At 40.1% G+C, this 15,404-nt stretch overlaps 1 protein-coding gene across 2 annotated transcripts in view; it reads left to right on the top strand.

Moving 5' to 3' along the window:
* LOC113128364 (ubinuclein-1) overlaps window positions 1–15,298 on the top strand; it is a 60,081-nt gene extending 44,783 nt beyond the window's left edge. The window contains exons 3-16 of one of the 2 annotated variants that reach the window (XM_033325301.1): window positions 9,610–9,848; window positions 10,333–10,437; window positions 10,545–10,640; window positions 10,785–10,931; window positions 11,050–11,141; window positions 11,278–11,851; window positions 11,958–12,028; window positions 12,329–12,458; window positions 12,551–12,675; window positions 12,947–13,069; window positions 13,241–13,381; window positions 13,451–13,501; window positions 13,655–14,269; window positions 14,788–15,298. In XM_033325301.1, coding sequence (XP_033181192.1) covers window positions 9,610–9,848; window positions 10,333–10,437; window positions 10,545–10,640; window positions 10,785–10,931; window positions 11,050–11,141; window positions 11,278–11,851; window positions 11,958–12,028; window positions 12,329–12,458; window positions 12,551–12,675; window positions 12,947–13,069; window positions 13,241–13,381; window positions 13,451–13,501; window positions 13,655–14,243 — 2,483 coding nt within the window. In that variant the 3' untranslated portion in view covers window positions 14,244–14,269; window positions 14,788–15,298. Of the gene's footprint in view, window positions 1–9,609; window positions 9,849–10,332; window positions 10,438–10,544; window positions 10,641–10,784; window positions 10,932–11,049; window positions 11,142–11,277; window positions 11,852–11,957; window positions 12,029–12,328; window positions 12,459–12,550; window positions 12,676–12,946; window positions 13,070–13,240; window positions 13,502–13,654; window positions 14,270–14,787 lie in introns of both variants that reach the window. The other variant, XM_026303647.2, reaches the window with a different exon arrangement.
* The last annotated feature ends 106 nt before the right edge of the window (window positions 15,299–15,404 follow it).

Here is a 15,404-nt window from a genome sequence, read left to right as displayed (position 1 = left end):
AGCTCCATAGACAGAAAACATAAAAAAACCGATCATTAACATTTATATCACATTTAACGTAACCAAAAAAAACAAGGTATAAACCTACACAACACTGACAACTAAGCCTATTAACTAACTGACAAAACAATCTCAAACCTCGATTTAGCACTTGTTCTGGAGCTTTTAGTCATATCACATGATCTTCACGTCTCATTGCAGAGAAATTAAATTGCTGAATTTGTAGCATAGACGCCGATGTTCACAGCTAATTCATGAATCTTGTGATAGATCTGTCTCACCTCAAGGTTCACTTAGTTTATTTCACATGACAAATGAGCACACTCCACCTGCTCTTGCCTGACGATGGTGCGGTGATAACTCCAGAACAACTTCTAAAATGAACCTTGAGGTATGATTCTCTTGTCAACTGCTGTTTCCATGGACAAGAGGCTTAATTATTAATCAGCAGAGACCCAAAACAAATGCTGCACCCACTGAATATCAGGTATTTCAGGGTTTTGGCGGCCACAGAGATTCTCTGAACCTCTCTTCGCAGCTCTGGTTCCTAAAACAAACAGGCTAATGGTGTTCTCCATTATTCTTCAGAGAAAGATCACAGATTTACCAAGCAGGGACAATTTAAAGAACAATTAACAACCATACTAAATAATCTGAACTGTTGGGCCAAAGTAATCTGATTAAACAATTTAACGATGACCCCAACAGGCCCAACTCAGGCTCTTGGGATATTAAATCCCATAGATGCAAAGTCATCTTAGTTCCTGTGTGGGTCCTGTGTTTTTACTTTCAAATCATAGCACACACTCATATAGAATTAAACATCACTGGATGGTGACATTTGTGATCATTTTTATCAATAGTAGCAAACAAAAGTGTCATTTGTGTCCATGCATTTTCTAATTAAGGATGTACTGGTTTGAAGAAAGCTAAAGCTGGAATTATAACCCCTCAGGCTCTGATACTTTGCATGGCAGTTTTTGTCATATTCGTATGCAGTGTATTTATAACAGTGTGTCAGCATAAAAATACAGAAGAGGCACAGAAATGCTTTAAGCTAAATGCTAACATGCTCAGGATGATGATGCTAACATGCCAATGTTTGGCAGGTATTGTATTTACTGTGTTTTTTTTTTAATGTTTGCTAATGAGGACTAACCACAAGGCTCAGCTGAAGCTGATGGGATCTGATAAACCATGGGGGTAGATCAGAATTTTTATCTAATAGTGCTAGATGAAAAGTCCAGTTATTACGATTCCCATTGTGGGGAAAAACATTTTATGGCAGTTTGCAAGATGTTTTACTCAGAACCATAAATGTCAACGTCATAGTAACAATTACATACAAAATCCTTCTTAGCAACACTGGGCACACCACATTGGATATTTTAGGCTATGTGCCAGCAATGATGGCTATTTGGAGGTTAAAAAAAGACGATAAGTGCAATTAAAAATTCAAGTTATCTTGTTGAGTTAAGGGTCTTGTCTAATTGGATTGCACTGGAAAATGAAAGGCTTCAAAATTTACAATCATGGCACAGGCCAGAAGCAACTGGGTGTCCAGGTGGACGTCTTTGGGGACACTATGGAGGGAGAGGAGGGGAGTGAGAGAGAAAGATTATACATATAAATTGTAAACGGTGTCGCAGGGGCCAAATCTTGCCTGAGGCGGTGACTGCTTCATTTTGTGTTAAATTTCTTGACAGAAAGCCACCCGCGTGCTGGTGAATACTGAATGGTAATCAGAGCTGGTTGAATAAGTGCTTCCCCCTCCCTCTTCCATTACTGTGAATTAATTCGACTTTATTTATCCAATTTCTGGAGCTGACAGAATGTTAATTTGAGTTGAGATTTCTCTCTGCTGTTCTGCCTGTGACCCGTAGCCCTGGGATTGGCGTGTTGTAATAACCTGAATCTTTCACCAGAAGCTCCGATAATTGTTACCTTATTAGCATGTAAATTGTTTAATTAATATTATTATGAAGAACTATATAATCCCTCCGTTACTTGACCCCGAGTCCACACACGAGAAGGCTTTCTGAATTTCAATGTCTAGTTTTTAAATGGACTCTTTAATGTTGGCTGGTCGTCAGACTGTTATAAACCCCCTTTCCCCAATCTTACTGCAACTTTGAACAGCTTGAGAGGCGCTTTTGATGTCACCCTGTCTCTATCTCTCTTTTGCTCTCTGTTCCCTTTTTATTTCTTGCTGCTCTTTCTGATGTCTATTTATTTTCCTGCTGCCATTTTTGGACATCAAAATACAACGCCTTCTTGTCATTTGCTCATAAAAGCTCTTTTTTTTTTTTTAAGGTACCCCCCCCCCCCCCCCCCCCCCCCTCCCCCCTCCCACTTTCCCAGTGGCTGTGCGAGCCAAACACATGCAGTGCTCGATGAAAAGCAGCCCTTGACATAAGGTCCTAAGAGACCACAGCATTTAAATTTGCTTTTCTTCCTTCGTCGTCCTTTTTTTTTTTTTTTTTTTTTTTACTGGGCACGAGTGACATTGTCAGATGCTAGCTTTAATTAACTTGATAATAAGATGGGCGACTCGCACACAGGCCAGGGTTCGGCTTGCTCTGCCTCCACCCCTCTCTCCCTCTCATTTCTCTTGTGCAGGCAACACAACCAAACCCACAATTGATGAAAAAAAAACAAAAAAAAAAAAAAAAACACTGATATAAGCTGCTGTCAACTAACATCTGAGGTAGTCTATCTTTAAGGAAACACTGGTCAAAACAGACATCAACTTGTTTGTCATTTGTAAAGATATTATATTTTTGATCATTTGTGTGTCAGGCAGCTTGTTCCAGTGCCTGTCCCTATATTTACAGTATGTCAGCACAGAGTAACACAACAAACCCCTTGTATATCAGCTATTACCTGGAGTAAAATAGACAATATATCCATAAATGGAACACCCTGATTAGGTTGCTTCAATTAAAAAAAAAAAACTCTACTTTTTATTTTTACCTTCAACCTTTGGCAGCGAACCTTGATGTCAGGGTTGAGATAGGATCTTGACTCATGCATGATTTTGGAATCACCATGTGAGTTTTCTTTTCAAATCAACTGATATGTTGGTCCCATATATTTCAGTGAGTTTAAAGTCAATTTGACTATTGTCTTACTACTGAATAAGCGTTAACAGTGTACCGACATCAAGGATATAACTTAGAGCATGAGCCTACGGACCCACAACTATAGTCTCATAAAAAGCCCAAACAGTCTGTTGAATAGCATGAAAACATCCCAACCAGGTGCAATTTTAGGGATAACTACATGTATCTGAATGTGTCCAGTAAAAGTTTACCTTGCAGGCTAGCATAACCAGTTAACATACTTAAACATAACTAAATGTAAGCTGTTCCACTGCACTCACATTTCCATGGAGGCATGGAAGCGTGTTCATGCTGAAACATTCAGAAGAACCTAAAAAAACCTCTTGTTTTATTCCTGAAACATTCCTCACGTAGAAAAAATAAAACTGACCATGTGGGTTACAAGGCACAAACCCCCAATATGGCTCTTAGGAGGAATCACGTCATATTTATTTTTTAATTAGCCAACTAAGGTGAAGCAGTAGTGAGTTAATTACTCAATTACTGCATGCAAGTTAATTTTTAACCATCTGAAATGAAGTCAGTCATTATTTAGTCGATTGATTGATAATTAAGAGTCTAATCTAAATTCATTGTGAGTCGACCAGCAGTGAACGTTTGTGCAGCCTTAAACCAGGAAACTACTGTAGATGCAATTCCAATTAAAAAAACAGCGATTTAATGCATTGATGTTTGGGTGTTTTACACGCATCTTTTTCCTGACACATAATGGAAGCTTTTATAATTTAGTGACGGCAAGAACCCATTTTAGCTTCTACTCTCCATGCAATTAGAAACTTTTCCTCCCTCTAATTATGAGCCTAACTTTGCCTCTGACAGAATATTTGGAAGAAATGCAAAGAGTGATTGATTTTAAACTTCTTGTCTTTAGATTACCTCTTCTTTGATAGATTCCATGTTTGTACATATTTAAAATGAGTATAACCAAAGCCATACTTCCTCTGGAGCAATAATTCCATTTCAATTAAAACTGACTTATTATCACCCTTTCCTAAAACGTGCTTAATATGCCAACATTTTTTAATGCTTGAAAGAATCCAAAATGCTATTTTAATTGTTATCAGTAAGTTGAATCTCCCCCTCTCTTTCCCTCTCATTCTTTTTTCTGCCCACCCCCCTTTTTTCCTTGGCTGTCTTGGCACAAGCTGCACGGAAATAGACCTAATTAACCCCCCTACCCCGCAGGGAAATCCGCTATGCAAATTAACATTTTCAAAATATAGTAATGATATAATTTAAAAAATGGTGATGCCAATTTTTCATGCTCTGGCTCGAAGTATTTGCATATACATTTTAGCAGCCCAATCAATACTTTCCTCTGCATCTCTTGATCATCTGGAGTGCATGTTGGTGCGTGAGCGTGCATGTGTGGGAGGGGGGAGGGTGTTAAAACAAATGCTCAGATCTGATGGGCATAGAGAAAGAATGGATCAGCCTATTCGGCCACTGGCTGGCTACTGGAGCCCAGCAAAACCATCTGCTGGGAGAGAGATGGTGGAGGGGTAGGAGGAAGGAGAAAGTCCTCCCCTGCTTCCCAAGGAGCTCAGCTTAATGCTGCGCTGTAAACGAGGAAAGATGTTTTAATTAGGAAGCAGGTTCATGCGCATCTAATTTAAATCATTTTAATGAATGGCTCAGTCGGAGTAGTCTGTGTGCACTGAAAGAAAAGGTCTGATTGAAACAAAGGTGTTTTCTTTGGTACACATAGTTCATGTTTTTTCTCACCTCACCATAACCCATATGATTTTAGTTTACAGTGTAAGCACCATTACTATTACATTAAAAATACTGTTGTTTCTGTGTGTATTATTTGGATCACAAAGAGGTCATGGTATTAGGCCTGAACACTCAATATACTGCTGATCAGATGTGTTAAGAGAAAACAGTAGTAGGCTCATGTACTGTATATACGATAAGCTGCACTCTGTCGCAATTACTGCAGATTTTCTTATTCATATTTATTAGTTTGGGAGAGATGTGTAAATACATTAAGATTTCCATATACCATGTACTGTGACACATAATTTCTAAGTTAAGGCATTGCCCATAGCGAGGGATACCACAGGTCTAAGAGGATACAAAGTCGCAAAGCTGGTGAACCGAGCGAGTAAATTCGGTCATTTTTACATGTACTCAGCCAATCGAACAAAAAGTCAGTTTGTGCCTGAAACTGTATTTTCATCGGCACATTCTTATCACTTTCATTCGTGTGACGTTAACTCTGGTTTCGATTGGGTGGCACAGTGGGGCAGTGGTTAGCCCGTTTTCTCACAGCAGGCGGGTTCTGGGTTTGAGCCCATGGTCAACCAAAGGCCTTTCTTTGTGTGGTTTGTATGTTCGCCCCATGTCTGCGTGGGATCTCTTCAGGTACTCAGGCTTCCTCCCACTGTCCAAATACATGCAGCTTACATTATTTGCAGACTGTAAGTGGCCTGTAGGTGTGAATGTAAGTGTTAGTCTAACTCTGTGTCAGCCCTGTGATACACTGGAGATCTTCCCAGGGTATATCCTAACCTCCTAAATAATAAGCAGATAGATAATGGATGGATTTTCCAGGTAAGTATAAAATTCCACTCAAAGCCAAATGGGTTGATGGAGAATTTTAAGTGTATAGACTGTGATCCTTAAAGGAACATTCTCATCAATGTAAAACAAATATAATCACATGTATAACTGAGTCAGTAAGTATAGCACTGACTGTGGCTTGGTCATATTAAAGTGGATTGAATTTTCTTGCTGTGTTATATAGATGTATGGAGACCTGAGCCACAATGACATATCCAAATATCCACCTTACACGTTTGCATAGTTCTATTACTCTGTGTCAGGATCAAGTCTGACCTCTATTGTTGACAAAAGATTTGCTTTTTACACTGAATCTATAGGCTAAATTTGTTTTATCTCAGTTAGATGATGTACATCAAAGCCACACCTTGGGCAGCTCAAATGCAAGAATGAAACCATGGACAGAAAATGCACACTTTGGTCACCTGTTCACGTAGCATTCACAATGGGATTTTCCACAATGAAAGAAATGTGGTGGATACAGCATTTTCTCTTAAAAATATTTCTATTACTTATTGCCAGTGATCCTACTGCACCCACATGATTTTTAGTTTTCACATTTTCAAAACCTCAGTATCTGAGTTACTTTACAGGATCTTATTTGGGATGTAGTGTGCAATAATTTGAGTGTGAATAATCATAACAGCTACAATTTGATCATCAGTATTGTGGTTGCAAGATTATTGAACAAAGATATAAGAAAATATAATAATGCATTTTATCCATATTTCTTTTTCTTTAACGTTAAAGTTTTATTCGGTGAAATAAAATAAATTTGGTGGGTTTTTTTTTTAACTAGTCATTGTACAGCTGATGGCACGCAGCCACAGTGACGGGACAGTTAAAGCAATTAAGGCTCAAAGATATCAGTCAGTGGGAGCATATAATTTCACATAAACTGCCAGTCCACCAAGCACAGTCTGGTAATACCCTCTGGAATATCCCATCCTAACATATGCCTAATTGTTTACCACTGCGTGTTTACATAAATACAAAATGCTGCATGGAGGAGGGGCAGAGGGGGAGGAAGAGGAGGGTTTAGAGTCAGTACACTATAAGACAAAGCTGGAGAATTAATAACAATTTGTGGCAGATAATTACTTATCAATTAAAGCTGTTATCCTGCCTAATTAGGCAACGTTCATTAAATTCAGCCAATTTAAACCTTAATCAAAGTTAGCAGGGCCTGACAGCAGAGTATGGATCAATGGACGAGTGCCCCCCAGTGGATGAAGGGGGAAGAAGTCCCTCAGGGTTTGTGCGTGCGTGCGTGCGTGCGTGCGTGCGTGCGTGAGTATGTCGGAGAGAGAGATAGACAGTTTTATTGATTTTGATTTAGACGATTTGATTTTGTGTTGTCTAAGAATGGGTAAGTTTAATTTATATTCTAGGTGCTTATAAAGTAGTACCTCAAGATTTTAAAATATTAAGTATGAGTAAATGTACTGAGTTACTTTACACCAACTATGATGGTGGTAGTAGTTATTAGTTTAAGTGATAGTGGTAGTAGTCACAGTAGTAGTAAAACAGATAAAAGAAATACTCAGATCCTTTATTGAAACAAAAGAAGTAATATATATGTAAAGATTTATTACTTCTGTCTATATGTAAAAGTTCATTTGTTGTGATGGTATAGTTTGATTTGTACAATGGCATCATGTCTTTTTTTTTTTTAATATAAAAATTATTGATGAACTAGAGTAAAACAAAGTGTAACACCTCAATATTGAGGGCCCTATTAAAGAACAAATGTGGTCTATGTTTAGTTACTTTCTACAAATAATTGTCTTATTTATCTATTCATAGATACAAAAACTACACTCAGGCACACAATGCCTCCTGGTTAACACCCTCCTTCACCCTCTGCCCTGTCAGCTCTGATTTTAAAGCTTTCATTTCCAAGAACTGTTGTGGCCAATTGACAACAAAGCATGCGCTTCTCGGGCCGCCTCAGCACGAGGAACCAGTTAATTAATATTGGCTCTTGTTTGGTCTAGTTAATGAATGAGTGAATTATGCACCTCTGGGACACCGCCTCCCCAATCGGTTTAAATTATCCCCCTCACCCCTCATCCAACATTGTCCTCCAATTTCCCCACTGTGATCCTGCACTGATGGGGTCCCTGTCACCCACCAGACCAGCACACACACGGGAGACTAAGGCCCTCTCCATCTGTCTGCCTTTGTCCTGCTCCTGTATGTTTTAGTTCAACGTCTCCAACACTTTTTTTTTTTTTTTTTTAACTCAATGCTTCTGTTCAACCTCACATGGTCAGCTCAGGGTGGCAAATAACTTCCATCCCATTAACTTGTTTGAGAGGGGAGGCTAGTCAAACAAAGCCTGGTTGCAATCTGATCCCTTCACACACACACACACACACACACACACACACACACACACACACACACACACACACACACACACACACACACACACACACACACACACTCACACAAAGAAGCACAGGGTCCTGTTGGTTTCCATATTATATGAATTAACAGCCTCACAATTTGAAATTTATTTACAGTAACAAAGCAGAGTATTGTGTGTGTGATGTGTGAGGAGTGAATTTGTTATTTTTGTGGCATGCTATCATGAGATGCATGATGACGAACTGCAATTATCCTATGACTTTAAACTGCTTTAACAAACAGGGCTGGAATTGAAGGTTGGCCTTTGCTCATCAATTGTCAGTCATGTATAGTCTAGTAAAAGTTTTGTCATCCAATTATGTGAAAGGAGGTTCTGATAAGTAGTCCCAAAACTACGATCAGTCCTGTAGTGACTTGGAAATGTGTAACGTTTCATAGCATATATTATTCATGCCAAAACAGATTGTGAGTTAACATTGTTTTTCTGTCTTGATAAATAAATAAATAAATATGACCGCAGTGACCTGACAGTGTGTGATGTGGACTCCATTGTGGATCCAAGGCAGACTGTCCCTAAAATAACTTGGTTTTCGTTTACTCAGATGACTTAAACTCTGCTTGTCCTCATGGATCTCTAACGCCCCCATGTGGTGGACAAGGTGCAGTGCATTAATCTGCATCCTGCGGTCATGGACAATTCTGTCATGGACCTGAAAAAAAGGGGAGTGTGAAACACTACAAACACTACAGCACTTTAGATTGATCTTACTGCTGTGTTGTATGTTTCCTACTGTATCTGCTTCATAGCATTTTATTATTATATTAATTATTACCATCATTAGAGATTCTAGTAATATCTGTTTGTCTAGTTTTTGGTTTGTTTTGTTTGCCCTCCATCCAGGGGGAAGTTCTGTACATTATACAGAATACACGCATGTGAGCACAATAATAAAGAACCAACTCCTACAAGACAATGGGACTAGATTTCCTGTAATGCAGGGTGCGGTTAATATCTGGAAACAAAGTAATCACTGTGAGATGGTATCTTCCAGCTTCTTCCAGACTGAACACACCTGACCCACGTAATCAGCGCTGGGTAGGGCTGGGGTAGTTGGAAAACAACCAAGACACCTCACGTGTAGTATAGCTAACTTTAAGTCACTGGGAACAAGGGATCTTGTGGACACAGATTAGTAACACACATGAACGAGATGCTTAACTTTTATGATGAGGCTTCATCAGCCCACAGGCAAATTAGAGGCATCAACTAACCTGGACAGAAGAGCCGCAGGTCGGGCGGGATTCGAACGTGCAACCTCCCTCCACCCAACAGTTTTAGGACCACTTTTAAGGTTTAAGACGATCCATGAAAATTTTTATCTTCACTAGGATCTACTCTGCGCCAGGACTCCTCATGAATGTTCAATTTGGGAGGGACTTGGTTGCTGGTCCGGAGCGGGGTGGGGAGGGGCACAGGTGACACAAGTGAACCGCACACCTGAATCCACTTGTACTTAATCAAAGTCTTCCCTCCGTGTTCAAATCAAAGTCCAGGGTCCGCTCTGGCTTCCAGACGTGATGGCGGAGTCTCGGAGAGTCCAGCTGACCACTTTGTACTGTGGTGCACCTTCATACTCGGACCAGCTTGTTTCGGCCGAGCGGCCTCCATCAGGCTCCGTGTGTTCTGCAGAAACACAGACCGACACAGTCCGACTGGTCCTCGCCTTGTTTGAGCCTGACGAGCGCAGCTTTCCGGAGTTCAGCTACAGTCAGCTCATTGACAACAAGGTCAGAAAGTTCTTTCCTCATTAGCTGGGACTTCCTGCTGCAAACTCCACATGTCGTTACATGAGACCTGCAGGTCTTTTTACTGGACGTAGGGACATAGTAGGCTATAGAAACGCGTTTCTCTTTTTTATTATGCGCACCAGTGTCACCACTGGCCCTAATAAATAAACCTGGCCCGGTAGTTTAATGGTTCAAAGAGGAATTGGTAAGATAAAAGTTGTTTGCCACCATTGACTGTTTTAATCAGTGATTGTCTAAAGATGAGACAGTGCTGACCCTGGTTACTTTTATAGGTTTATCTTAAAATATGGTGTAATAGTTATTTTCATTGTCTATTAACTGGAAGTTGAGTCACAGATGCATGTATGGTCATGTGTGAGCAGTCCATGTACACTGGGATGGGCCCAAACTGCAGTTGAAGGATGTGAGAGTGTGGAGTTTGTAAACCAGGTCTGAGACTAGTTTCTGTCCTTCCATTTTGTAGATTAACCCATCACAAGAGAAAGTCCCACTGAGCAGATTTGAAGAGGAAGAAGAGAGAGAGAATGATGAGGTCGCTGTCATTGCAAGGAGGCTGGAGGAGAAATATGTAAGTGGCTGTTTAGAGGTGAATCACTGGTCAACAACACATTTTAGCAGGGACCCTTTGCTGTCTCCTTGAATGGAGAGAAAACCTTGTATGTCCTGTTGTTGTAGGGTGGCCAACCTAAGAAGAAGGACCGTATTCAGGACTTGATTGATATTGGCTATGGTTATGATGAGGAAGATTCTTTCATTGACAACTCTGAGGCTGTGAGTTATTGTTAAACATTTAAATTTCCCCCAGAACTGTCATGAATTTGTGTCTTTCTCAACAGCATCTAAATTTGTTGCATTCAGAAAGCAGAGTTCTGCCAAGAGCTCATTGATTGAAATATTTTAATATTGTTTCTGTAGTACGATGAGTTTGTTCCTGCTTCCATCACAACCAAATTCGGTGGCTTCTATGTGAATTCGGGCTTGTTGCAGTTCCGCCAGGCTTCTGACGCTGACGCCGAGACTGAGGATCTCTCTACAGAAGAGAAAATGCTCAAGTCCTCAAAAGTTAGTATTGTCTTATAAGAAGCATCACAAATCGTTTTGTTTTTTTTGTCAGTGTGTAGATTTTAGTTTAGTGCTGTTTTTTTTTTTTTTTTTTCATGATTTGAACTTGAATTTTTAGAAGCGTAAGCTCAATGGTGGACAAGTCAAGCCAAAGAAGAAACGGTGCAGTGAAGGTGGAGACATAGAAAATAACGTGGATCCCAAGTCGAGGTGAGACAAAGTAGCTTGACCCCTTTTTTTTTTGTTTTTTTTTTTTAAAGGCCGGTTTTACACTGACAGCAGTATCGTTAGTATCTTATTTGCCTCACAAAATAATTCTAATACCGGTCGTGATTTTATTTTGTAGCACCTTGTTTGAGAGTGGGATGAATCGTGAGATGAAGAAGAAAAAGAAGAAAAAGGCTACTGGCACATTAAGTGTCACCAACATGCTGAAAAAGTTTCAAAGAGAAAAGCAAAAAGAACGACAGAAAATGAAGGCGGCTGCAGTTGTGGACGTACCTTCAATTCCCGTGTGCCCGGCAGACGCAGCTGGTGGTGGAGGTTTAGGATTGACTGACCCCCTCCTCAATTTAATTGGATCTACCAATGAGCATGCTCTTATCCAAGCAGCCAGCACAATGGATTTTGATATTGATTTGGACTCTTTATTAGATGTCAGTGAAGAGATGTCATCGCCAAAATTACTTCCTCACCCTGCTACAGAGACAGAGCTTTTCCAAGCGACAGATAATCAGAGCCAGTTAGATGTTTCTGCCAAAGCCCAAACAGAAACTATAAAGACTAATTTGCAGCCAGAGGCTCATCCAGAGCAAATTCAGCTCCTTCCAGAAGCCACTTCTGCCTCACCTCATGAGTGTGTCCCTCTGCCACAGGGACTCCCCCCAGGATTGGAACAGAGCATTAGGAAACTCATGGTGGTAAGGTGTTATTTGTGTTGAAATATGTTTAACCTGTGACTAGCACCAGTTATAACTAGACAAATGCAGGATGGATGCACAGATTATATACACTAATTATTTTCAGGCCGCCAAGACCTCCAAGGGAGAGTCAAAACTCAAGTTCTTCACTCCAGAAATCAACTCAATCCTGCTCGAGTGAGTTACCCAGCAAATACTCAACCAGTTATTATAATAAGGAGACACACGTGGGAAACAGCTTTAAAATGGCATAACAGTGTTTGCATCTACCTTTGCTAATGTGCAGCCTTTCTTCTTTTCCATTGTTGTTTTAATGTTGCACTGACAAGCATCAGGCTGATCACAGGAGGCCAGTCCTGAGCCTAAATCTGACCCCATCTGTTCTATAACTGGCCCTAAAATCATTAAACTGTACTTCTGGTTTTACACATTTATATTGATGTTGATGATAGTTGCTCTCATTCTGTCTTGATCCAGTATTGAGTTGCAGTGTCGGGAACAGGGTGGCCCGTTGCGCTCCAAAGTGTACACCCACATGTCCTCCTTCCTGCCGTGCAGCAGAGATACTCTCCTCAAACGTGTAAAGAAACTGTTAGTCACACACAGGGTGAGCGTGCTTAACGCTGGAGCTGTTTATTACAGATGTGTGGATTGTTCACGTTTATATTTGATTCAATTCCTGAATCTGACACTTATAAGGAGGAACTCCCTGATGTGGAAGATCCTATGCAGAAACTTAAGATGGCCATTGGCAGAGCTATGCCTGCACAGATTGAGCATTACCGTGGAAAGTGCAACGCATACAAACTGTTCAAGGCTTCAAAGTAAGTATATTTTGACATGAGGGGAAAAAAGAAAAACTCAGAAAAATGTCAATTATGTAACATAATATAAAACAAATGGAAAGAAATGTTTTCATAATGAATGTTCTGTTATTTGAAAGTAAATGCTAATCCCCTTGTGTGGACGCATGTTTTTATACAAGTAAAATCTGAAGTGGTAAATCATGATTAGCTGAACAAATATGTTTGGCTTCAATCGTAGTAATTTTTAAAATGATTTTCTTAATTTGAACTGAGTCTATGTCCATCTCAGAGCAACAGAGGAGGGGAAAGATGCCAACCAGAGCGTTAGTGACGTTGCAGAGGACAATGTGGAAGAGAAAGGTGGCAAAAGAGGGGGGCCAAGGAAGTTGTTCACATGGAATGAAGAGATCAGGTCCAAACTGAAATATTAAATATGTATTTAATGATCTCATACTTGATATAACAAGCTACATGAAAACAGGGGCAGACAAATTTAAAATCAATAACCTTTAACACACAACTTTCCTTCTCTGAAAATTAAAACGGTAGCTCCACCTGTGTAAATTTATTTTCTTTTATGCAGGGAATGTTTGTGCCATGTGTTAAGGTCAAAAATGGACAGACATAAAGAGAAGAAAGGGAGCCAGGAGATGGAAGAGTATCTCAAGATGGTGCTAGACAATGAGGTCAAACCACTTTGGCCAAAAGGATGGATGCAGTCCAGGTATGCTGTCAGAAGTCTTTCACCGTACTGTACAGATCATGCAGACATGCTGTTTCTTTACATTCTTAGGGTGCTGATGAGGGAGAGCAGCAGATTGGTAGGCCCCTTAACGTCATTACAGTAAGTATAGCTGTACAAGTTTGGTTTTATTTTTAACCTGCATGAATTTTAAGGCGAGCTCTAACTGTTAAGTCTAATTTTTGTATAAGATCCAGGTCCACAAGTTATTTTTCATGGATTATCAAAGTTTCTCATTGAATCTTGTTTGCTCAGAATTAAGGCCAGACCTGAAAAGAGGAAGTCCTCTGCCAACGGTCCCTCCACAGTGTTGGATGTTCTTCAGGGAACTCCACCTCTGAAAGGAGAGCTCCAACAACAAATGGATATCTGTACTGATGGCTCAGATATCACCAATTTAATGCCACATGTGCTGAAAGAAGCTGCTGCTGTGAAAAAGGGGAATGGTACAGTAGGACAAGAGGTGACAGTGGGGGCTGGTTCCTCTTCATCTCTGGTGTCAGAAGAAGCGCTGGTCAACATATCTGCTCCCACTCATTCACTTCTGGACCTCCTTTCTGATCAAGCACTTGCTCAGGAGCAGACTCTCACAGTTCCTCAGGAGCTCCTAGCAGCAGCTGTTGCAAAATGCACGTATTCAGTTCCACACTGGAGCTTTAGAGTAGATGGCACAAGTTCTCCTCTTCCTCCTCCGCCTCCCCAGTCCAGCCCCATCAGTTTCCCAGCGACTGGGGTATGCCAGGAGGTTTTACCCCAGCTGCTCCAGGTTCGGGACTTCGTCAGACACATGGATGCTGGTTATGTGCAGGTCGTTTCTGACAAGGATGACATTGCCATGCAATGACAGCTCTCAAAAGGCAATTACAGCCAGTAAGTTTTATTTACTTAGTGTTGTTAAAACTTTAGGTGACCTTAGAGTTATGGAGTTTGGCAGAATGTTTAAAGGGCACCAACTTCTATTGAGTTGGGGGGTGTGCTAACAAGAAATGGATTTAAAAAAGGAAGGGTGATAGTTGATGCAACAGAAAATGCAATACTCACTTTTTATTCTTTACTGTACGGTGACGCAAATAACCTACATATCCCATAATGCAACCAATTGCATTTTTTTTTTTTTTTCCACCTCTATAGCTCCACAGCGTGACAAAAAACACTAAGTCAAGATTCACTTCAGAGCTTTCTGTGACAGCTGAGCAACCTATGAACAAGAGAGTTTGGCTTATGATATACTGTCTTATAAGTGTTTCTCTTGTTCAGTAGTTTTTAGACTGGATTAATTTTAGGTGTAAATTATAAACTCAGTTTTAACTGAGTTGAAAAATATCATGTATGTGCTAGTAACACATCTGTAATATTCTGTGAATGATACGTGTCGTCTTTTTCTCTAGGTGGAGCAGTATACTTGGAGTTGGACTGAACAGGACTCTAAGTAGTTAAAAAAAACCTAAACAGTGGTTATCTAGCAAGAGAAAATAAGCAAATATTAAATTTCAGTGGTGAAGATGATGTGTGCTTTTTGTGCTTACTTCTGAGTGTTGTCTGAAAAGAGTGAAAATTGGTTTTGACTCATGAAAGTAGAAGTGGCACTTTAATCAGTTAGGGAAGTGAGCTGACATCCTATAATTTGACAAAAATGAAAAGAAAACTGAGTCACTTATAAGTGAAAACTTTTAAAAATAAAATATTACATGTTGTATAGCATTTATTTTACACCCAATTGTCTTGTGGTGTACAAGCTTTATTGAAAGTGGTGCACGGTTTCAAAAGAAGCACACATTGCTAAATCCAGGATGTGTTTTCCAGCCAGCATAGTTTAAGTTTCAGACATGTAGTTGCAGCACTTCCAGCAGTTTAGACTGAAGGTGTCTGCCAGTTCACATATTTGCCATTTTTTCATGACTGTCCTGCAGATGTGCCTACTCTGACCATGTTTTGTAACTGCAAATATTCAAAGGCTGTTCATGTCTAGAGCGAGATAAACTGCTGTTGATTGTAAGATAGTTCT

The sequence above is a fragment of the Mastacembelus armatus genome, chromosome 1 (genome assembly GCF_900324485.2).
Source record: "Mastacembelus armatus chromosome 1, fMasArm1.2, whole genome shotgun sequence".
Taxonomy (NCBI): domain Eukaryota; kingdom Metazoa; phylum Chordata; class Actinopteri; order Synbranchiformes; family Mastacembelidae; genus Mastacembelus; species Mastacembelus armatus.
This window is presented reverse-complemented; position numbering and strand designations above follow the sequence as displayed.